General features: G+C 42.7%; 1 protein-coding gene across 7 annotated transcripts in view; it reads right to left on the bottom strand.

Annotated features, from left to right (window-relative positions):
- The window catches only part of MAMDC2 (MAM domain containing 2), an 80,664-nt gene that overhangs the window by 49,440 nt on the left and 5,676 nt on the right, over positions 1-25,548 (bottom strand). For 6 of the 7 annotated variants that reach the window (XR_014502952.1, XM_083403436.1, XM_083403439.1 and 3 more), the window contains one exon: positions 1,945-2,216. Coding sequence is in view for 6 of the 7 variants with exons in the window: in XM_083403436.1 (XP_083259562.1) it covers positions 1,945-2,216 (272 nt within the window). In the remaining variant the exon portion in view is untranslated. Of the gene's footprint in view, positions 1-1,944; positions 2,217-17,359; positions 17,634-25,548 lie in introns of those variants that run through there. The other variant, XM_083403438.1, reaches the window with a different exon arrangement.

Raw genomic sequence — 25,548 nt, 5'->3', positions numbered from 1 at the left:
GACTCTTTTCCTTGCAAGACTCTATTGAAGAACAGTCTAGAGAATTATTATTAACAAAGGGCAATGCCTAACACCTTCAGCTAGTACAGTCCCTGAATATCTGTTCAGAGATTACATGCACATAAAAGAGAGAAATACCGTATTTTTCGCTCTATAACACGCACCCGACCATAACACCCATGTAGTTTTTAGAGGAGGAAAACAAGAAAAAAAATATTCTAAATGAAACAGTGGATGTATGGCTTTTGTGGTTCATGCTGTGGCCACAGACATGTGATCTGACAGTGAGTTTGGGGATACATGCTTTGTAACCACGTTTTTGCACCACTGCGGCCCCAGGCAACAGTGGGTGCATGATTCTTTTGGTGCAAGATGTAGCCATGGACATGCTATGTGATCTGATGGTGAATTTGGGGTGACCCAGTGCAAAAATCCTGAGGATCCATGTGGATCCGTGCTTTGTAACCACATATTAAGTGGGGAGGGAAGGAAAAGCACTCAAGGGAGAAGGAGCACGCGTGGGGTGGGTGGAGAAGGATGCTGCTAATAATGCAGGCGAGGGGTATAAGAGGAGAAGGCTCCTCTCCTCTCCCACTTTGCTCCTTTAAAGCAAGCAGGCTCTGCTTTTCTCCCTCCTCCCCGCTCATCCCCGGCTTAGCGAGCTGAAAAACTTTGCTGCTATGTAGCGAGCTGAGTGGGGAGGAGAGAGGGACAGAGAGCCTGCTTGCTTTAAAGGAACCAACCGGACAGAAGCCGCTTACACTTGTGTAAACGGCTCCTCTCCTCTCCCGCTTTGCTCCTTTAAAGAAGCAGGCTCTCTGTCCCTCTCTCCTCCCCACTAAGCGGCTCTTCTCCCGCTTTGCTGTTTCAAAGCGAGCCACGGAGGAGGGAAGGAAGGGGAACCATGGATCCTCTGCTCACGACTGCAGCAGATCCCCCCCCCCCCCCGCCACCTGTAGGCATTCCCTCCATAACACTTACTTTCTAGGAGGAAGAAAGTGAGTGTTATGGTGCAAAAAATACGGTAATTGCTCATGATTTCACACACTGACATACCATACATAGCCCTATTTAATTTAAGATTTGATTTTGGCAACAAAATAAACTCTGAAAATCTGCATTTTCACACTCTCATTTTGCATATAAATGAAGTCAGTCACAGTGGTGTAGCGTGGGGGGGCTGACAGGGAGCTGTGGCCCTGGGAACATGTTTTTGAGGGGGCACAACCAGGCACCCCTACAACAAGCTGCCTCACCAGAGCCTGGCTCTGGCGCACAAAGGAACCATGGAGACACAGCTTCCTTGCGCGATGGCCCAGGGCCACCAGGGCAGAGAAAAGGAAAGTCGGTGGCAACTGTGCCACCCCACCCTTGGCGAGGATGCTGCTGAGGCAGCTCTCTCGCTCCTGCCCACAGCTCCACTCCCAGGTCTTGGCCCGGAAGCACAGCGAGCGAGCTCCATGCCCCTCCGTGCCCTGCATGCCCACCCCTGGGTAGCGGTAGCATGCGCTCTGCCGCTGGTCAGAGGTCAAAATGGGAAGGAATCCTGTTTGTATTCCAACAAAAAAGCTTTGATTTTTCCAATATGATTACCTTGGTAGCTCCTGCAAGAGTTGTCTTCCTCAGAAAATATAAAATAGTAGTAGTAGTAGTAGTAGTAGTAGTAGTAATAATAATAATAATAATAATAATAATAATAATACAATTCCTGTAGCTCTCTTGAGGTGTTCATTGAGATACAATGAATGCACAAGAGAGGCGGCAGACCCCTCTCTTACACAGGGAAGAATTTGTCACTCCCCTCACACACAGAGGTCAACTGCAACCTCTGCAGGAAATCCCCACAGCTCTACTGCTGCCTTGAGGGCACAGCCTCCCCACCCCCATATCTGTTCAATGTATATGCATGTAGACTATATTCAAGCATACAAATGTTATACTTACTTTGTATTTGTCTGTACTGTTTCGTATATCTAGACTAGCTATGAGCCAGCTCTCGGAGCGCTCAGTGGTTGTCCAAAGCAAATGGTCAAAACTTTCACCTTCCACCCTTAGGTACAGGTTTAAGGCAGTAGGATCTACTGGTAACTCTGAAGATGCTGCAATCTGATATATCAGTCTAAGACAGCTCCACTCTTCGCTATATAGGTCAGGACTGAGGAGCACAGCTGTGTCACCATTTGTTCCCTGTGAGGTGTCCACAGAAATATAATGACCTAGAAATGCAGAAACAAAATTCAGTTGTAACAGAGAAACTATGTGCGGCATCCATAATTAAATTAGAAAATACGCTGAATTCCCCATCCCTAAAAAAAAAAAAAAAAGACACACAAACACTAAAGTGTAAAAAGTATCACTCAGCATAAAAGTATCACTCAGCATAGAACACAAATATGTATTTGAGGCCTCCTGCATTTCTTTCACTGCAGGAAGTAAAGCTACAGGGAACCAGGCAAGGGGCTTCTCAGCAGTGGCACCCGCCCTGTGAAATGCCCTCCCACCAAATGTCAAGGAGATAACGATACAATTTTTAGAAGACATCTGAAGGCAGCCCTGTATAAGGAAGTATTTAATGTTTGATGTTTTACTATGGTTTTATGTGTTGGAAGCCACCCAGAGTGTTGGGAAAAACGCAACCAAATGGGTGGGGTAAATAATAATAATAATAATAATAATAATAATAATAATAATTTCCCAGCAATTTGTGCGCCTTTATAAACAATCTAGGGGAACAAGTACATGTTTATGACTATACTAAGCATGCTTCAAAGCTGTGAGCTCCACTGAGGTTACTAGAACTTGCTTGTCGGCAAACAGGCCCCAGACTGCACTGCAGGAGAAACAGCTGAAGCAGTCCAAGACCAAAGGGAGGCTGGCATCATGTCACCTGACAGCTAAAACTATAAATCTATCATGATTTCTTCACACAACGTGCTCTCTTTCCAACACAACTAGGGCACTGTGTCGCTGTGGAGAGTGGACGTCCTATCCCAAAGAACAGCACGCTCTGTCCTTTGCTGCCCAGAGGCTCTCTCAGGACAATTGCCAGCTAGCAGTGAAGTTGGAGAGCTTCCCTCCAGGCCTGAATCAGAGAGCCAAAGGAAAACAAAGCATCCAGGAATCCACACAATCATTTAATCCCTAGATTTCAGTTTGATCAATCTCAAAATACATCTGAAAGTGCAGCCCTCTCTACACTATTGGGCTGCTGGAGGGAAATCTTCCCCAGTGTTGCTACAAACCATGTTTTGGTCCCAAGCCTGTGGCTGCGCCATTACACGGAAACCTTTTTCGTTGGCAGCCTCCACATAAGGACTGAAACACTTCCATCAGTCTTTATTCCCATAGCTTTATTAAACACACTTTCAAAGAAGTTGATAACTGCAGGCACACTTAACTTAGGTATATAATCTCCATTTAAAATCAATTGAATTTTATTTCTTCAGAGTGAAGTGAAGAGTATGAAATCTGGTTAGGGCCTAAAAGGTAAAAACAAATGCCAAGAGATACTGTATTTTAATTCCTAAACAGAATTTTAAAAGCTCATTCTGATTGATTTCTGCTTGCAGTAATCAGTTAACATTCAAATTAAAACAAAGTATTCCAAAATAATCTTGCTTTTACCCAAGATCAACATATTATTATCAAAGTAGCGTATACTTCGAAATCCATACTGCAATTGTAGGTTAGAATTTTGGCTTTAAACATATGAGAAAGCTTTTCTGTAGATGCAAACCATGACATTTTACATTTTTGGTACATTCACAACAGCACCAGAGTCAGAATTATATCTTAAGTGGCACCCTCAGGGTTTAAATGGTTTGTTCATTCTAAGCAGCATAGCATTTTCTCTGTCTCAAACAGCCATTTGTTTAAAATTGTGTCCTCTGGGGTCTCCTATCTAAATGTCAGTGCCGCTATAGAATTTGTTGTTCCCCTCCTCAAAATACAGCAAGAATGTGTTTGTTCTCAATTGAATGTGACATTTAATCAGAACCAAGCTATATCATCTGTCTGGCAAACCGGAAATGCAGATGAAGTCTCTGCACTACAGTTATGCTAGCTCTGTAAAGCAATTTTGTCACTGCATGCAATTCCCTTTACTCTTTCATATTTATTAACCTAAAGACTGGGAGATAAAAGTGGAGCTAAGTAATTATTGTGCATCACAGAGTTAAGTGGAATTGCTAAATGTTGTTCAACTGACAGCACCCCCCTTGCTGATGAGCTCCCTCCGGCTCCGGGTCCTGCTGGGGTGGGTCTTGTGCCCTGACCCTGATCCCATCACCATCCTCCCTCGCTCCATCAGTACTTTCTTCACCAACCTCTCCTTCTCTCGCTCTCTTTTTGTATAACATTCTTACTAATTTTCACAAAACCATAAAATAAAACATTTTAAACAACTATATATACAATCCATATTGAATCCGCTGTGTGGGATTACTTGAATCCCCTGAATTTTCTCCACCCCCTCCCTTGGTTCCTTTATAATATTTTCATTCATGTATATCAATAAAATCTTTGAATACTTCCAATGTTTGTACATTGTCTATAATATGACAAGTGTTTTTTAAAAAATCCTGCTAAAGAATTAACTTGCATACATTTCTTTTGTACATATACAATAAACATTTCCCATTTTTAAAATATTTGTTATCATCTTGATTTCTAAGTTTCCCAGTTAATTTAGCCATTTCAGCATACTCCATTAACTTAATTTGCCAATCTTCCTTAGTGGAGACTTCTTCTTCTTTCCAATGTTGGGCTAGCAATATCTAGGCAGCCATTGTTGCATACATAAACAAATTCTTATATTCTTTAGGTAGAACTATTCCTGTAATAAAAAAGCTTCTGGTTTTTTAACAAAGGTTATTCTTAACATTTTTTTCAATTCATTATATATTATTTCCCAGTACTTTTAATAACCTTACATTGCCACCACACATGATGAAACATACCTTCTATTTCTTTACATTTCCAACACTTATTTTCTCTTGTTTTATACATTTTTGCGAATTGAACCGGTGTTAAATACCACCTATAGATCATTTTCATATAATTCTCTTTAAGTAAGATACAGGCCATAAATTTTAGATCATTCTTCCACAGTCTTTCCCAATCTGTTATCTGAATATTATGTCCTACATCTTTTGCCCACTTTATCATAACAGACTTGACCTCTTCATCCTTAGCTTCCCATTCTAACACCGTTATACATTTTTAATAGTAATTTAGTACCACTTTCAATTATTTCTCTCTGAAAATTTGAAATTTCATAAGTAAATAATTTCTTTTTATCATTTTTAAATATTTAATTTAACTGGAAATATTGTAACCAATCTGTAAACTTTCCTTTTACTTCTTGAAAATCCTTCAATTTTAATTGGTAATCTGTCTCCGTTAACAGCTCTCTCAAAAGTGGTACCTCGGGTTACATACGCTTCAGGTTACAGACTCCGCTAACCCAGAAATAGTACCTTGGGTTGAGAACTTTGCTTCTGGATGAGAAGAGAAATCGTGCTCTGGTGGCGCAGCGGCAGCAGGAGGCCCCAGGAGCTAAAGTGGTGCTTCAGGTTAAGAATAGTTTCAGGTTAAGAACAGACCTCCGGAACAAATTAAGTTCTTAACCCGAGGTACCACTGTATATGTTGCCCAATTAGATTTCATATTTAATTTTTTCACAGATAATTGCTTCCAGTGGGGAAAGCCACCATGGTGTTTTTTGTTCTAACAAATCCTTTTATTTCTCCAAGACTTTAAAAATTGCATTTCTTATTGTGTGATTGTGGAAGCTTTTATGTACTTTTGCCTTCTGATACCACAAATACACCTGCCTGCAACCTCTCCTTATCCATCCCCAGCTTGTTCTGGTGTGTCCCAGTCACGGCAGCCCCCCTCGCCAGGATCCTCCTCCTCCTCCCCACTGTGACGCTGCTTTCTGAAACTCATCCTGGTCTCCTTTAAACACCACGGCAACCATGATCAAGGGTGAGGGGGGCAGTGCTTTGCCAATCTGCTCTTTGAGCACCTCCCCCTCTACTTCAAACAGCTCACCTTGGCCTCCTGCCACCGCTTGCTCACCTGCCTGCTGGGCTGTCATCACACTAGGGTTGCCATGGCTCCCTCTTGGTGGCCATGGGAACTGCAACCTGACAGCCACCTTACAATTTTATTATATTGTTAGCAATTTTTCCAAAAAACTTTCCCTACATGATGCATTCTCAATATGATGAAACTTAATGGCTGCGTTTGCACAAAATACTGAACTATGAACAAGTCTCCATAAGTCGATCATAGAATTGTAGAGTTGGAAGAAACCCAAAGGATCCATGACCCAAAGAGCCATCCAACCTCTGCTTAAAAACCTCCAAGGATGGGGAGTTTGCAACCCCTTCAGGGAGTTCGTTTCTCTGTCAAACAGCTCTTACTCTCAGAAAATTGTTGCTGATGTTGAGTCAGAATCTCATTTCTTGTAACTTGAAGCCAATGACTCGAATGCTACACTCCAGAGCAGGAGCAAACAAGCTTGTCCATCTTCCACGTGATAGCCTTTGAGAGAGTGGAAGATGCCTATCATGTCTCCTCTCAGTCTCCTCTTTTTCAGGCTAAGCATACCCAACTTCTTCCACCATTTCTTATTAGGCTTGATTTTCATACCCTTGACCATCTTGGTCGCCCTCCTCTGCACACCTTCCAGCTTCTCAACATTCTTCTTAAACTGCGGTGCCCAGAACTGGACACAGTATTCCAGGTGTGGTCTGACTAAGGCAGAATAAAGTGGGACTATTATTTCCTTTAATATGGATGCTAGACTTCTGTTGATGCAGCCTAGAATAGCATTAGCTTTTTTTGCTGCTGCATCACATTGTTGACTCATGAAAAGCTTGTGGTCCACCGACCCCTAGATCCTTTTCAATGTGTACTTCTAGTATGCCAGTTGTCCCCCATCTTATACTTGTGCATCTGGTTCTTCCTGCCAAAGTGCAGAACCTGACATTTGTCCCTACTGAAATTCATTTTGTTAGCTTGGGCCCAGTTCTCTAATCTTTTAATGTCATTTTTAATTCTGATCTAATGATTATTCAGTATGCATAAATGGGGTAACTATTGTTTTCAACAAACAATGGTTAAGTAAAATGAGCCGGCTTTGTAATTAATACCTTGAAGGTTGCTTCAATAAGCTCAATACAATATGGACAAAGCAGCTATTTCAAAACTATTAGGTCATACTGCTGTTTCTTTTTAAAAAGGCACACACACAATAGAACATGTATGGCACACATTCTTCCCCCCCCCTTTTCTTTTTTTAAGCTAACCTTGGTGTTTTCAAAATCCAATACTCAAGTTTTCATGGAACATCATAAAGATTTGGATGCTAACAAAAAAGATTCAACAAAATGAACATGTTCATTACCAAATCATACCATACAACAAAACTTATAACAATAACAAAAGCAAAATTCTTGGGTATGGTGAAACATATTTTATCAGCACTGTGATGGATTTTGATTAAAGAAAATAAAGTCAGAAAACTAGAGTTCAATGAACAATATAAAGGGGGAAAATGGAACTCTATTTTTAATTTATTGGTGGTTATAAAAAAGAGGAAGGCTACAAGGAAGGCTCAAGCAGTATGTGGACCGAGAACTCCCAGAAGTGCAAGCTGGATTTAGAAGAGGCAGAGGAACCAGAGACCAAATTGCAAACATGCGCTGGATTATGGAGAAAGCTAGAGAGTTCCAGAAAGACATCTACTTCTGCTTCATTGACTATGCAAAAGCCTTTGACTGTGTCGACCACAGCAAACTATGGCAAGTTCTTAAAGAAATGGGAGTGCCTGATCACCTCATCTGTCTCCTGAGAAATCTCTATGTGGGACAAGAAGCTACAGTTAGAACTGGATATGGAACAACTGATTGGTTCAAAATTGGGAAAGGAGTACGACAAGGCTGTATTTTGTCTCCCTGCTTATTTAACTTATATGCAGAATTCATCATACGAAAGACTGGGCTGGATGAATCCCTAGCCAGAATTAAGATTGCTGGAAGAAATATCAGCAACCTCAGATATGCAGATGACACAACCTTGATGGCAGAAATTGAGGAGGAATTAAAGAACCTTTTATTGAGGGAGAAAGAGGAGAGCGCAAAATATGGTCTGAAGCTCAACATCAAAAAAACGAAGATCATGGCCACTGGTCCCATCACCTCCTGGCAAATAGAAGGGGAAGAAATGGAGGCAGTGAGAGATTTTACTTTCTTGGGCTCCATGATCACTGCAGATGGTGACAGCAGCCACGAAATTAAGAGACGCCTGCTTCTTGGGAGGAAAGCAATGACAAACCTAGACAGCATTTTAAAAAGTAGAGACATCACCTTGCCAGCAAAGGTCCGTATAGTAAAAGCTATGGTTTTTCCCGTAGTGATGTATGGAAGTGAGAGCTGGACCATAAAGAAGACTGATCGCCGAAGAATTGACGCTTTTGAATTATGGTGCTGGAGGAGACTCTTGAGAGTCGCATGGACTGCAAGAAGATCAAACGCATCCATTCTTAAGGAAATCAGCCCTGAGTGCTCACTGGAAGGACAGATCCTGAAGCTGAGGCTCCAATACTTTGGCCACCTCATGAGAAGAGAAGACTCCCTGGAAAAGACCCTGATGCTGGGAAAGATGGAAGGCACAAGGAGAAGGGGGCGGCAGAGGATGAGATGGTTGGATGGTGTTCTTGAAGCTACCAGCCTGAGTTTGATCAAACTGTGGGAGGCAGTGGAGGACAGAAGTGCCTGGCGTGCTCTGGTCCATGGGGTCACGAAGAGTCGGACACGACTGAACGACTAAACAACAACAACAACATAAAAAAGAGTACAAATCATTTGGGAAAAACTGAGATTGCTTGCAAACTCCTACTGGTGTAGACAGTTGGAACTATAACCACAGACATGCTCCAGTTTTCTTGCTGTCTGAAAGGAGAACCTGTATTCTTAAGCCAAAAGCGTTGCCGCTAAGATATTAAAAAGCAGAGGGATGGACGGAGGGTGGGGAGAAAGATTTGTTGCTGAAACCAGCTTTGAAATTAATAGGGTTCTCTCACCAATCTGATCTCTTTATATGCAAGCAGCTGCCCATTTCTCCTCTCAGCCACATGAGCCCTTTTCATCACAAATACTTAAACACAAATACAACTACAGCCCTCTTGTGATCACTGTAGATGGGAAATGTTGCATGAGAATCAGCTGCCACACATGTGCAGTCTAGTTTGCCAGTTCTGCATATAATTATGCACCATAATTATAATTATAATGCTTATAATAAACACTTGTCCCAGGCTAAAATAAGATGTACTGGTTTAAGTGTATTTAAGTGTACTTAAATTACTGGATGCAGCCAAGAATAAGTTGTCAATTATTTTAAAAAGTTTTAACTAGACTACTACTAGACATTCCCCCCAGTCATTCAGTTAGATTCACTAAAGATGCAATTAATGTTATTTCCCCCTATTTATTAAATTTGTATAGTGCCCTTCAGTGTGATCATCGATCACAGGGCAGTTTACAATATAAAAACACAAAAATATATAACAAAGTAACAAACAAAACAATACTTCCTGCCCAGTATAAAAGCCATAGATTGCTTCATTAGCCAAAAGCCTGGCACCTGGATCTGTACCAAAGGCGAGGTGAGTCTCCCTAGGGAGAGCATTCCACAAGGGGGGGCACCGCAGAAATGGCCCCTTCTCATGTTGCTGTCCTCCAGACCCTTTGCAGAGGAGGCACATGAAGAAGGGCCTCGGATGATTGCAGGGTCCGGGTAGGTTCACCTGGGGAGAGGCATCCTTGAGGTATTGCAGTCCTGAGCCATTTAAGGCTTTAAAGGCCTTTGACGTGGGCTCAGAAACTAACTGGCAGCCAGTGAAGTCAGGCCAGGATTTTCATCACATGCTCAAACTACTGTATCTTGGCCCAGTGAGAAACTTACTAGCACTTAATAAGTCCATTTAATGCATTAAAGTAGCATCCTCTATCTACTTTGTGGAAGATGACAGTATTTTTCTGCTTATTGAATAAAGGAAAAAATAAAATATCCTTTCAGCAGCAGCTGAATTGTGGGTGAGGAATTAGAACATAGATTAATAGGTACTGCTCCAGCGGGAAGGTAAACAGTGTTTCCGTGCGCTGCTCTGGTGTTGGTGTTCTGTTGCGCCAGAAGTGGCTTAGTCATGCTGGCCACATTACCTGGAAAAACTGTCTGCAGAGCAGACAAATGCCGGCTCCCTCGGCCTGTAAAGCGAGATGAGCACCACAACCCCAGAGCCGTTCGCAACTGGACTTAACTGTCAGGGGTCCTTTACCTTTACAGCTGGTATCTTCATTGAATAGAACTTCTACCATCTATAAGTAATGGGTCTATTCAAGTAAGTCTTACTCAGAGTAGACCTATTGAAATTAATGGAACTAACAGTCATGCTCATTAATTTTCAGTGGGTCTACTTGGAGTCAAACCTAGTTTGACCACACAATACCTTGTATTTCTAATATCTAATAGGATTAACTTAAGCTATATCTTCTTTATTTGTACACAAGTTTTTTATCTGTATCTGTATCTGAAGAAGTGTGTATGCACACGAAAGCTTATACCAGAACAACCTTAGTTGGTCTATAAGGTGCTACTGATAATTTTTATTTTTATTTCCATTTTTTATAGAGTGTGCAGAGGATGTAATTGTCATCCAATTGCATGCCAGGGTATTGTGTATTATGTATTTTGTTTCATTTTGTGGTGTTTTGTTTCTTTGCAGATGTTATTTAGGAGGAATTCAACATCATCTCTTTCAATCATTGTGTCAGGACTAGCTTTTCTGTTTCCCATACAGAACAATGGCCCTGCACACTATTTAGGGGGTTCCACTAGACCACTCAAGAGCTAATTTGGGGGGCATGCAGGGAAGAAGGGAGAAGCCCCATTGCACAAATGGAAGTCCTTGCACAGGCCTTCTGCTGACATGTACAGTTTCTGAGTCTTTTGAATGCACCTGCCCATTGGTTTTGAAACTGTGGTCCAGGGTACCCTGGATGCCTTGGCAGCTATTCAGAGGCACACGAATTGATATGGACAAGGTTTATGGGAGGCAACATGTTTGAAGACCACAGCATTAGACATTCTGTTCATTCTCCAAAGCAGATGGTGTGTCAAAACATAAATAAGGGGATAGCAATAAAAGAAAGTTTTGACAATGGTGCTTCATTTTCTGTTATTTTTACCACCATGCTCTAAGACCTCTTCATGCCTTCGTGACCATATAAGACAGCTGTAGTGAAAAGCCCTTTTTAAAATAGAAGTTAGAATCATAACAATCCTGACTTAACACTTAGTTTAAAATAAGCACTAAAGTAGCAATATTTAGGGAACAATCTGTTACTGATTTTAAAAAAAACACTCTGATGTTTCCATTCAATTGCATAAATACACTCTTATGAAAAATAATGAACCTGCAAAATATATATGGGAACAAATTCCTAAACTCCCATTAACATTACTATGACCTGACATGTGTTATTTGTAATCCACATAACTTAAAATAAATCATATAACTAACCTAAGTGCATTCAAATAAATAAGACTAAGCTGGTTTATATTAAAGTGTACCAGTTCAAGTGAAAAATTCATGTAACCATAATTTTCACATAATCACAAAGAACATTTTTACCATTTTATAATTAACACAGCACTTTAAATGTACAGAGGGCTTACTAACCCAGATGCTATTCATCTCCATTATAACCTTGTGGAGGCAATAAAAAGGGCCCAAATCCATGTGGCATTAGACACATTGTCTTCGAGGTGCTTTTACAAACTCCCAGTCCAAAGGGCCAGATTTGAATCAAAATTCTGAATCAGAACTTGGGGATATAGAGGGACTTTTAACCATTTAACTCATCCAGATTGGGCCCCCTAGGTGTGAACTGAGGATGAACCAAGGATATGACAAACCTACTAAAGCTAGCAAAGATTTTAAACTAGGACTCTCCCTGACATGGAACCATTAAGAATACTGGTGGTCCCCCCCCCCCCCCAATATTTTCTTTCAATACAAGGAAAGCAGTCTGTAATAAAAGTCCATGTACTATTGATGGAATTCAATGGCTCATTTAGGGATAGTGCACATATTAGAGTAACTACATGGGCATCACTTTCAAATTGCTCTACAGAAAGATTAATATTTTTAATATGATTAAATAGTACATCCAATGGTCAAGAAGGCAGTTTCTACACATGTTGTAGAGAGAAGTGAGTGGTAGATGGGGCTCATCAACCTGGAAAGTAGTCCATCTGGGAGAAGGACAACTCTGATCCCCACCCTCCACTGCCTTGGGGGATATTTTTGGGAGAGGAAAAGGCCAAGGAGTAAATCCTACACAAATCTTGAGTGGGGTCCCTAAGACAGTTGGATGGCACCTTGTAAGCCTCTTTCTGGCAACTCCTGCAGCTAAGGTGGTGCCAAATGTATTGCTCTGCTTTCCTTTGGACCAAGCCTCTTGCCAGGCTGCAACCCAGGACCTCCAGACACACTGCCCAGGCCTGTGTCCTGGGGAGGTCCCTTGGGTGCTGCTAACACAAAGGTTTGACTTCACTCCTGGAGGTGCCCTCCATTGTCTCTTGACACAGGCAGACGCCAACAACAACAAATGTATTATTATTTCTTGTTTTATTCTGGGACTCAGGACTTCTCAGACTATGCATGTACCACTTTACATGCCAGACTGGGCATGTGCTGGTCCTGGGGGGGGGGTAACGTGAGGCGTGGACAAAATCCGGTCCTGGGCCGAGGGTCTGGAGGCTGTCCACCAAGGGGGAACCGGGGTCCAAAGCAAGAAGCCGGGCGTGGTCGGGAACTCCGGAAAAACAGGTCTGGGTGCTGGCAGAAACCGGTTTGCAACGTCGTTGCTCCCTCAACCTGGGACCAGGCTGACTGGCCTTTATCTCCTCTGAGGCCTAGGGCGGTCCCGGCACACGGGTGACCCACCTCTCCTGGCCTTAAGGCGAGCCCTCCTCCTGAGAGCACTTAGTTCCCTCCGCCTCTCTGCCCTGAGCCTCTGCAGCTCAGGAGAGGCTGGAGGGTTACTGGACCCAGGAGCAGCTTCACCTTCCCCTGACAGGGCTGGGAGAGGCGCACCTGCAGGCAATGGGTCCTCAATCACCTCCGGAGCCAGAGGGGATACATCTGGTGTCTGCTCCTGAGGACCCGGCACAGGTGAGGGCCCTTCAGATTCAAGCCCCTGCCCTGGCTCAGCCGGCCCTGGAGGCGGGGACTCCTGTGCAGGCTGGGACTCCTCAGGTTCAGCTTCTCAATCAGATTCCCAGGCCATCACAGGGCAGCTGCTCTGGTTGCCATTGCTTATCTTCTTGGCGGGAGGTCTCAGCTAATTCATCTCTCCTCATCTGTGGGCCTCTGGAAGGTGAAATGTTTTAAAATTGCCACTTCCACTCAGGACAGTTATTACTTTAGCCATTTGATCAATGAGGTGGACAGAAGGCGGCTGGGGTTCAGCAGAGCAGCTCAGTTTCTCTCTTGGCTTATTGACAAATTTGCAGAGGAAGGGGAAGGTGCTGCTCTGGTAGAGGGAATAAGTATACCTAATGGGGAATCTTTCTAGGCACATGTGCTCATGGCTTGGTGCTATGAAAGTATTTTTTAAAAATAATGGATTAATCTATTAAAAACCAAATGATTAATCAAGTCAAATTTATTTCATCGACTTGATCAGATTAGTTGCTACTTAAAACCCTATGACTTTAAACCAAAAGGTCATTTATGTGAACATTACAAGTTCTGGGAAGGGGAAAGCAGATTCATCATCATCGTTTCATATTTGTAAACACAGTATTGTTCCCAAACATCTGGCTAGCAACAGCAGGAATACTTTCAATGTGTTGTATCGAGTCCATCATGCCCTGACTTCACAAAGCAACCTAGATAATTTTTCTACCTTTGTGACCTGGTTCTGAAATAAACGTCCAACATCCAGCACTCATTGCTCAGCTTCTAAATTTTGGTTTTGCATCAACTATTAGTGCCATCAAAATAGGCAGATTACAAGAAAGGACTTTGATGCTACTGGGAATCTCCTAGTTTTAGTTTTAGTTTATTTATTTAGAAACATTTTACCCCACTTTTCATCGTCATTGATCCCATGGTGGTGTACAAATGTATTATGGGAAAACAAACAAACATAAAGGCATATTGCATGGGAGAAGCAGAACCAATACTCGATTCAATTAAAATGCATAAAACCATAAAATGCTATAGATGGTTCTATAAAATCACAATACTTAAAAGTCTGGGGAAATACCGTACTTTTCCACGTATAAGACTAGGTTCTTTTACTCAAAAAGAAGGTTTAAAAAGTGGGAGCGTCTTCTACACGGGTAGTGGGTAGGGGTGATGGGTGATTGGTTGCAGCTGTGAGCTGGCAATTTGTAGTGTGATTGGTGGCTGCGGCAAGGGTTGCTTTGCATTGGCTGTGGGAAATTGGTGTGTGATTGGTTGCTGTGTCAAGGGCTGCTGAGGAATGGCCAAAAAATAAAAAAAGCTCAACAACTTTGGGCCATTTTCTGAAATTGCAGTTCCCCAAAATAGGGGTGGTGTTATACACAGAAAAGTATGGTAATTACTGTATTGGCCTGAATATAAGCCTCACTCCCCCCTCCCCAATTCCAACCATGAAAAGTTAAAGTGCAGCTTATATTCGAGACCTTATGGTATGCAACCAGGAGCGCGGGACAAACAGTGCCAGGAGAGTGGCAAAGCGGCACCTGCCCCTTGCGTAGTCCCCCGTCCTCTCCCCCAAGGCCAGGAAGGGAGAGAGCGAGAAAGGGGAAAGGCCTCCAGCAACACAGTTCGGCTCCCCCCGAGCCCCCGGGTTGCGGGCGGCTATGGCAGAAGCCAAGGCAGTGAGCAGGGTGGATCCCGCTTGCTGCTTTGGCTTCCTCTTTAGCCCCACGCAGGGGACGCGGGTGGAGCTGTGGGTTAAACCACAGAGCCTAGGGCTTGCCGATCAGAAGGTCGGTGGTTTGAATCCCCGCAACGGGGTGAGCTCCTGTTGCTCGGTCCCTGCTCCTGCCAACCTAGCAGTTCGAAAGCACGTCAAAGTGCAAGTAGATAAATAGGTACCGCTCCAGCGGGAAGGTAAACAGCGTTTCTGTGCGCTGCTCTGGTTTGCCAGAAGCGGCTTAGTCATGCTGGCCACATGACCTGGAAGCTCTACGCCGGCTCCCTCGGCCAATAAAGCGAGATGAGCGCCGCAACCCCAGAGTCGGTCACGACTGGACCTAATGGTCAGGGGTACCTTTACCTTTACCTTTACCCCCACGCAACCTCTCCCTGCCGGGAGAGGCTGCGTGGAGCTAAAGAAGCCACAGCCCCGTGCAGCCTCTCCCTGCCGGAAGGGTTGCGCGCGGCTATGGCACAAGCCAAGGCAGCCAGCGGGATGGATCCCGCTCGCTGCTTTGGCTTCCTCTTTAGCCTTGCGTGATCTCTCCCTGCCAGGAGAGGCTGCACAGGGCTAAAGAAGCCATAGCCCCGTGCAGCCTCTCCCTGCCGGAGGGGTTGCGCGCGGCTATGGAACAAGCCAAGGCAGTCAGCTGGATGGATCACGCTGGCTGTTTTGGCTTCCTCTTTAGCCCCACACAACCTCTCCCTGCCAGAGGGGTTGCGCGCGGCTATGGCACAAGCCTGCATTCGCTCCATAGGACGCATACACATTTCCCCTCAATTTTTGGAGGGGAAAAACTGTGTCCAATAGAGTGAAAAATACGGTACTCAGAAACTTCAGAGGAAATAATCATGCCCGCCTAGGTTTCATGATACAGAGGCAAGGGAAAGCGAACACTCTGGACTTTAAGAAGGCCAATTTCAAAAAGCTTAAGGAGCTACTAGGTGAGATCCCATGGTCAGCAATACTCAAAGAGAAGTAAGTCCAAGATGGATGGGAGTTTCTTAAAGGAGAAATACTGAAGGCCCAAATGCAGACAATTCCAACATGAAAGAAAAGTGTGAGGCATCTCAGGAAACCAGTGTGGCTGCATAAGGAGCTTACAGATGAGCTGAGAATTAAGAAGGGCATTATTAGACACCTGCTTCTTGGGAGGAAAGCAATGACAAACCTAGACAGCATCTTAAAAGCAGAGACATCACCTTGCCAACAAAGGTCCGTATAGTAAAAGCTATGGTTTTCCCAGTAGTGATGTAGGGAGTGAGAGCTGGACCATAAAGAAGGCTGATCACCGAAGAATTGATGCTTTTGAATTATGGTGCTGGAGAAGAATCTTGAGAGTCCTATGGACTGCAAGAAGATCAAACCTCTCTATTCTTAAGGAAATCAGCCCTGAGTGCTCACTGGAAGGACAGATCGTGAAGCTGAGGCTCCAATACTTTGGCCACCTCGTGAGAAGAGAAGACTCCCTGGAAAAGACCCTGATGTTGGGAAAGATGGAGGGAGCAAGGAGAAGGGGACAGCAGAGGATGAGATGGTTGGACAGTGTTCTCGAAGCTACCAGCATGAGTTTGACCAAACTGCGGGAGGCAGTGGAAGACAGGAGTGCCTGGCGAGCTCTGGTCCACGCGGTCACGAAGAGTCAGACATGACTAAACGACTAAACAACAACATTATTATTACTATTATTACTGGCCAATGGATCCAGATTTGTATCTATAAATTCATCAGCATAAAGCAACAGCTGGGCTCAGCTTTGTCTCCAGAAGCTATTCACCAGTGCCAGCCAGAGCTAAATTTGCAAAACTAAACATGTCAAATAGCAGCACTCCAGAATAATTATACCAATATGCTTAGCAAGAATTTCAAGCATTAAAAGTAGTTTGCAACTCTACAATTCTATGATCCTGTTCTCACAGTGGCTGTCCGGATGCCTGTGAGAAACCAGTGAGCAGAATGGCCTATCTTCATTTCGTAACAGACCCTCACTCGCCTTGCCCCATAGGTGGCTCGGGCACCTGACCACAGGAAAGCGAACCCTTCTATGGTCAGAGGGTAGCCGCTGTATCGGTCACGGGCAACTTTGAAATGCAGGTCGCAATTATATGTATCAATGGCCACCAGCGACTCATCAAAGTTGCACTATAGCACTTGTGGAGAATTTGAAAATAAAACCCTTAGATAATTTTTTCTCAAGTAATTATATTGTGGTCCAAACAACAGAGGTGACAAGAGATACTTTAGGAGACTGAGGGTAGGGTTGTTCTGAGTGAAATGAATAAAAAGTGAGGTCAGAAGGTTGGTCAGTCAGAGACACAGGGTTCAAGGAAGATCAAAATCCAGGCATCTGTTAGCTGTAAAAAGCTGACCTGAAGACATTGTGGTATCCTCAGAGAGTGGCAACTAATTTAGCCTTTTCTGTTCTGAATCTTCAGCAGTTTGATCTGACCATTTGTGTCCCTTCTTTTTCTCTTTTGGCTAGAGAGATGGAACAAGTTAACATTTGAACTTTCAGTCAGAAATATAAAAGTTCCCTCAAGTATTCTGAGCTACACCTGCATTTGGAGTGTCCCATTTGTGCTGGTTTCACAAATCTCTGGTTTAATATTTCTGAAATATTAAGTAGAATATAAATGTGTTATAAAATAAATAAATAAATAAATAAATAAGTTGTATTATTTGTTTATTTTAGGCATTTATTTTAGGCTATTTTAGCTGAGAAGTTCCCAGAGCTTGTGTTACTTTCAAACACAAAATCACTTTTTAAAACACAATTAAAGCAGTATTCATAGAATCATAGCACTGTAGAGCTGGAATGGGCAAGGGTCATTTAGTCCAATCCCCTGCAATGCGGGAAACCTTTTGCCCAATGTAGGGCAAAGAGAACAGTCTTCCATTTTAGCTGCAATGAGCACAAAGGACCGTCACGGTTTCAAAGAGGCTTTTGAGAGTCAGGTGCACCAATTAAGAAAAACTGACATTTGACAAACCTTTTATCTGGAAGCATCTATACATTAACTCAAAACCTAATAAATAAAAGTCTATTCATTAGTTCTGGTAAAAATCTTTCTATACAAATGCTCACTCAATATTTAAATATTTTGCAGCATAATTTACAAAGTCCTTTTTTATTTTAGAAATGTTTATAAATATTACAATCTATTTATAAATCATAATGCTGGCTTTATTATTTCAGTATATTGCCTGGACAAGCAGATGTGCCCATAAACTGGAGGCACACACACAGAAGGACACAAAACTTCATAATTTCCCCCACAGCTCACATCACTAAACTCTTGAAAAATAAGTATGGCATAATACACAAGGTCTATTTTGCAAGCTGCTCATCTATTATAGCCTATCTCCAGCACTAGCAAACTGGCAGATCAGCAGATCTCAGATTATATTCCTGACTAGAGAAGAAAACAAAACAAAATCAGTCATGTTTTTAAAACCGGGACACATCTGCCCATCTAATTTTACTGATCGATTCAGTGCAAGTTTAAGAATAATAAGACAATTTGCCTTGTTATGTTCATTCAGTTTTTGAACATTCTTAAGCAATATCCTTAAGGGATGCGGGTGGCGCTGTGGTCTAAACCACAGAGCCTAGGGCTTGCCGATTGGAAGGTTGGCAGTTTGGAGGTAATGCCGTTTACCTTCCCACCGGAGCGGTACCTGTTTATCTACTTGCACTTTTTGGCATGCTTTCGAACTGCTCGGTTGACAGGAGCAAGGACCAAACAACAGGAACTCACCCCGTCACAGGGATTCGAACCACCGACCTTCTGATCGGCAAGCCCAAGAGGCTCAGTGGTTTAGACCACAGCGCCACCTGCATTGGCTTATATTCGGGACCTTATGCCACCAGCAAAGTGGTGCAGCTCCCCCCCCCCCGCCCCCAAGGAAGCAGCCCAGGAGCATGGCTACTCTCTGCTCCAAAGCCTCCCAAAAGCCGTGGAAACGAAGGGGGGAAGCGGGGGAGCCACACTGCTTTGCTGGCAGCTTCCCCCCCCCCCCTTATCTCCAGTGGCAGGCTGCGCGCCTTTGCCCTGCGCTCCCAGACTGCTGGGGGGGGGAGTTGTGCAGCCCCCAGGAAGCAGCCCGGGAGCGCGACCGCCCACCGCTCCCCAGCCTCCCCCGAGCTGCCAGAAAGAAGCGGGGAGGTCGCCGGCAAAGCGGTGTAGCTCCTCCCCAGGAAGCAGCCTTGGTATTGTGGGGTTTTTTCCCTTTTCCCCCCTTCATTTTTCAAGGTGCGGCTTATTTGTGGGTGCAGCTTATATTCGGGCCAATACGGTAACTGGTATAGATTCTGTGCTTCTGACATGGCTGCACTACTGAGAGATTAATAGGAAACACAACTCTCCTATTTCTACAGGCTTTCCCAGAAGGATGAGTTGACTCAAGGAGGCACCAAATGTCTTTTGGAAAACTGTTTTTACCTGTCTTCTTTTTTGCAATTTTATTGTTTACACTACTTGCTAATGCTTAGTGGTCTATATGGATCAGGCCAGTGGCCCATGCAGTCCAGCATTCGGTGTGCAGTGACCAACCACATGCTGATGGAAAGCCTGCAAGCAGGACCTGAGTGCAACTCCTGGAAGCTGGTCTATGGAGGTCACACTGCCTCCAAATGTGGAGCAGCCACTTACAGCCTTATCCTCCATGGATTTGTCTAATCGTTTATAGCCATTCAAGCTGCTGGCCATCACACCTCTTGTGCGAGTGAATCCTATAGTCCAGCTATATGCTAAACACTTTCTTTGTCCTGATACTTCCAACATTCAGCCTTCTTGGTGTCCCCACGTTCCCGTATTATGAGAGACAGAGAGAGCACTTTCATCTTACCGCGCAATTCATTCACCTCTATCATGTCTTCTCTTACTCACTTTTCTCAACGTTGCTGCCATGCCTCACTGGAGAGCTGCTTTTTGAGGCAAGGGGACCAGAACTCAATTTCCTTTTCTGAGGTGAAACATTCCAACTGCAGTAGTACCTTAGATTCTTACAATTGGCTGTTTTACTTTCCACTCCTTTCTTAAAAAACTCAGGAATTCACCTTTCTCCAGCTGCCACACTCTGGGTTGAGAAAAGAGTTAAGGTTAAGAGTCCTCTCGTCTTTCCCACCTGGTCCTGATGGCGCCCACTGCATATTTGACAGTTGTCTTCTCTATTGTCTTTTCAAGGCCTCCTAAAGATGGTACCTGTCTTGGATTTGAATTGATATTAATGTATAGAATCATAGAATCATAGAGTTGGAAGAGACCACAAAGGCCATCGAGTCCAACCCCCTGCCAAGCAGGAAACACCATCAGAGCACTCCTGACATATGGTTGTCAAGCCTCTGCTTAAAGACCTCCAAAGAAGGAGACTCCACCACACTCCTTGGCAGCAAATTCCACTGTCGAACAGCTCTTACTGTCAGGAAGTTCTTCTTAATGCTTAGGTGGAATCTTCTTTCTTGTAGTTTGGATCCATTGCTCCGTGTCCGCTTCTCTGGAGCAGCAGAAAACAACCTTTCTCCCTCCTCTATGTGACATCCTTTTATATATTTGAACATGGCTATCATATCACCCCTTAACCTCCTCTTCTCCAGGCTAAACATGCCCAGCTCCCTTAGCCGTTCCTCATAAGGCATCGTTTCCAGGCCTTTGACCATTTTGGTTGCCCTCCTCTGGACACGTTCCAGTTTGTCAGTGTCCTTCTTGAACTGTGGTGCCCAGAACTGGACACAGTACTCCAGGTGAGGTCTGACCAGAGCAGAATACAGTGGCACTATTACTTCCCTTGATCTAGATGCTATACTCCTATTGACGCAGCCCAGAATTGCATTGGCTTGTTTGTTTTGGCCCAGTTCTCTAATCTGTCAAGGTCGTTTTGAAGTGTGATCCTGTCCTCTGGGGTGTTAGCCACCCCTCCCAGTTTGGTGTCATCTGCAAATTTGATCAGGATGCCCTTGAGTCCATCATCCAAGTCGTTGATAAAGATGTTGAATAAGACCGGGCCCAAGACAGAACCCTGTGGCACCCCACTAGTCACTCTTCTCCAGGATGAAGAGGAACCATTGATGAGCACCCTTTGGGTTTGGTCAGTCAGCCAGTTACAAATGGTAGCATAGTCAAGACCGCATTTTACCAGCTTCTTTACAAGAATATCATGGGGCACCTTGTGCTGTTGTTTTAAACTTTCTATATTTACATTTTTAAAATTTTTTTTTTTTTAATATATATTTATTGAAGTTTTCAAATAAAGCATATATTAGATAAGCACAACTTATCATTGTCCATTTAACATCTCTCAATTATTACATGGGACTCCCCCACACCTCCCGCATACACTTACATCATTATTAAATTTATTTCAAACAAATTATCATTTAACTCATCTTAATTAATAATCTTAATTTGGTTTGACATATAATTCAGCCTTAAATCTAATTTAATGGTAGACAATTATCTGCACTGGCATCCAATTCAACACTCAGCCAAATTACAATATTTTTGTAAATAAATCTTAAATTCCCTCCAGTCTTCTTCCATCCTTTCTTCTCCCTGGTCTCGAATTCTGCCGGTCATCTCGGCTAATTGCATATAGTCCATCAGTTGCATCTGCCATTCTTCCACAGTGGGTAGCTCCTGAGTTTTCCAATTCTTGGCAATTAATATTCTTGCTGCTGTTGTTGCGTACATAAAAAATGTTCTGTCCTTTTTTAACACACTCTGGCCTACAATACCCAGGAGAAAGGCCTCTGGTTTCTTAGTAAAGGTGTATTTAAACACCTTTTTTAATTCATTATATATCTTCTCCCAAAAGGCCTTCACTCTAGGGCAGGTCCACCAGAGGTGAAAAAATGTTCCTTCATTTTCCTTACATTTCCAACATTTGCTATCAGACGAATGGTATATTTTAGCCAGTTTAACAGGGGTCATGTACCATCTATACATCATTTTCATCACATTTTCCTTCAACGCATTACATGCAGTGAAGTTCAGCCCAGAGGTCCACAACCTTTCCCAATCTTCAAACATAATATTATACCCAATGTCCTGCGCCCATTTTATCATTGTTGATTTTACCATTTCGTCATGTGTGTTCCATTTCAGCAGCAAGTTATACATTCTTGAAAGTACCTTAGTCTTAGGTTCTAACAGTTCAGTTTCTAACTTTGACTTTTCCACTTGGAATCCTAGCTTTTTGTCATTTTTAAACACTTCTTTAATCTGAGCATATTGTAACCAGTCTCGCACTTTGTCTCTCATCTTTTCTAAACTCTGCAATTTCCAGTTGTCACCATCCTTTTCTATTATCTCCCAATATTTTGGCCAGTTGGCCTCCATATTGGCTCTTTTCCGAGCCTTAGCCTCCAGGGGTGACAGCCACCTCGGAGTTTTATTCTCCAGTAAGTCTTTATATTTTGTCCAGACATTAAAAACTGATTTTCTGACAATATGGTTCTTGAAGGCCTTATTTATCTTAGCTTTATCATACCATAAATATGCATGCCATCCAAACGCGTTATTAAAACCTTCCAAATCCAAGACATCCGTATCTTCAAGAAGTAACCAATCTTTTAACCAGCAGAAAGCTGCAGCTTCATAATACAACTTTAAATCTGGCAGGGCAAAGCCCCCTCTTTCTTTCGCATCTGTTAATATTTTAAATTTGATTCTGGGCTTTTTGCCCTGCCAGACAAATTTAGAAATATCTTTCTGCCACTTCCGGAAGCACTCTGTCTTGTCTACAATCTGCAGTGTCTGAAACAAAAATAACATTTTTGGCAATACATTCATCTTGATGGCAGCTATTCGGCCCAACAAAGAAAGTTTTAGTCTTGGCCAACTATCCAAGTCTCTCTTAATCTCTGACCAACATTTTTCATAATTATCTTTAAATAAACTCAGATTTTTTGCTGTTATGTTTACCCCTAGGTATTTAACTTTTTTAACCACATTTAGTTCTGTCTCTTTCTGAAGCTGTTCCAACTCAGTATCTGTCAAGTTTTTCCCCAAAACTTTAGTTTTTTGCTTGTTTAACTTAAATCCTGCCACTCGACCAAAGTTTTGAATCAGTTGTAGTACTCTTTTCAAACTAGACTCCGGCTCCTGTAATGTCAGAACTAGGTCATCTGCAAAAGCTTTAAGTTTATATTGTTTCGCTCCGACCTGAATCCCTTCCACCAACCTGTCCCCCCTAATCATATTCAGGAGCACTTCCAGAACCGAAATAAACAGTAATGGGGAAATCGGGCAGCCTTGTCGTGTACCTTTTTCAATTTTAAACTCTTCTGTAACCACATTGTTAACTATCAGTTTAGCCTTTTGTTCTGAATATATTGCCTCAATCCCGTTCTCAAACCCCCGTCCCACTCCCATTTCTTTTAAATTCCCCTTCATAAATTTCCAAGATATGTTGTCGAAGGCTTTCTCCGCGTCTATAAAAATTAAAACTGCTTTAGTGTTTATGTTTGTTTGTAAAAGTTCCAATATGTCTATGATGTTCCTTGTGTTAGTAAACATATGTCTGCCCGGGAGAAAGCCTGCCTGGTCTTTATGGATTATCTCACTTAAAACTTTCTTAAATCTTCGTGCCAAAACATCTGCAAATATTTTGTAATCCACATTTAAAAGGGAGATGGGACGGTAGTTCTTGAGTTGTGTCTTTTCAGTTTCTGACTTTGGAATCAATGTGATAAATGCTTCTTTCCACGATTCAGGCGCCTTCTTCCCCTCCATTATTTCATTACTGACCTCCAACAAAGGTTGTATCAAATAATCCTTCAATGTCTTATAGTAGTTAGAGGTCAGTCCATCTGGCCCTGGTGATTTGCCCTGTTTCAGACTCTGGATGGCCTGTTCAATCTCTTGTCGTGTTATTTTGCCATTCAAAATTGTTCTATTTTCTTCTGACAGCTTTGCTAATCCATTTCTCTCCAAAAATTGTGTAATCTCTATTTCATCTTGTGGCCCTTGAGTGTATAGCTTTTTAAAATACCTCTGGAAGCACTTTCTAATCTCTCCCGGGTTCTGAATGTTCCTTCCTTCAACCTCTAAGTTTGTTACTGTATTTAATCTTTGTCTCCTTTTCAGCTGCCAGGCTAGCAGTTTCCCACATTTATTTGCCGATTCAAAAGTTTTTTGTTTCATTGTTTTAATCTTCCATTCTATTTCCTGATTTATCAGTTTGGAATATTGTGCCTGATAAAGTTTAATTTCTCTCAGAATCGGTTGGGACTTCGGGTTAGATCTTAACTTCTTCTCCAACTCTTTGATACTTTCCAGAATTTTATCTTTCTTTTCATTTTGCAGTCTTTTCTTTAAAGAATTCTGTTGAATCAAGAACCCTCTCATCACAGCTTTACTTGCATCCCAGATAGTTCTTTTTTCCACCGTAGTGTTCAAGTTAATCTCAAAATAGTCCTTTAAAGTTTTTTGGGCCTTCTTTACAATTCTTTGGTCTCTAAACAGGCCATCATTCATCTTCCATCTAAAGGAGCCGGTTGGGATCAATGTCATATCCATTCTCAAGGCGTTATGGTCGGAGCATGTTTTAGGGCAGATTTTCACCTTCCTCACCTTAGGTGCCAGACTTCTAGTTATCCATATTTGGTCGATTCGTGTCCAAGTCAGTTGAGCTTCAGAAAAGAATGTTCCTTCTCTTCCCAAGGGGTTTCTAACTCTCCAGATGTCAACCCAGTCCATATTGTCAGTCATTTCAAAAAAGGTCTTAGGTAGTCTTCCCTCTTTAGTAATGTTCTGGTTCTGTGACTTATCCATATTTGTTGATACTACCCCGTTCATGTCCCCCATCATGATGACGTTGTTGTAATCCAGATAATCCAGCATGGTCTCGTGCAACTTCTTATAAAAATCCGATTTTCCTTCATTTGGAGCATAAATTCCTAATATCAAAATTTTTTCTCCTTGATACTGTACTTCTATTGCAAGGATTCTTCCACTTTCATCTTTAAAGAGAAATTTTGGTGAAAGGCTCTCTTTTGCATAGATCACCACACCTCTCTTTTTAACTGTATCCGATGATATAAATTCTTGACCAAGCCTTTTATTTATTAACACCTTTCTATGGAGCCTAATCACATGTGTTTCTTGTAAGCATATAATGTCCAATTGTTCCTTTTTTAAAATATGAAAAATTTTAGACCTTTTTTCGGGACTGTTACAGCCATTTATGTTCCAGCTCAAAAGCTGCAGAGACATCCTGGATAGGTCTGGTTATTCTTTCTGGGGTGGTACCTTGTTCTCCGGTCCTTGAGGATCCGAGGGGGCGGGCTCCCCTGGAAGTTCTGGCGCTGGCAATCCAAGTCCTTTGTGGAGGTCTTCTCCGTGTGCTCCCAAAAACTTGTCTCTATCTTCCACTGTTTTGATTTTGATCTTTCTCCCTCTGTAGGTAAAGGATAATCCTTGTGGGAACTCCCACCTGAAGATAATTGCGTTGCTTCTCAACAGTCTTGCCAATTCCGTGTAGTTAGATCTAAGGTCCAGCAACTGCTTAGGAATGTCCTTGTAGATTTCAATTCTCTTGCCCAAAATGTCTAGTGACT

This window comes from Podarcis tiliguerta (genome assembly GCF_965153285.1).
Source record: "Podarcis tiliguerta genome assembly, chromosome: 11".
Classification (NCBI taxonomy): Eukaryota; Metazoa; Chordata; class Lepidosauria; order Squamata; family Lacertidae; genus Podarcis; species Podarcis tiliguerta.
The sequence above is the reverse complement of the archived record's forward strand: the minus strand, read 5'-3'. Positions and strand labels throughout refer to the sequence as shown.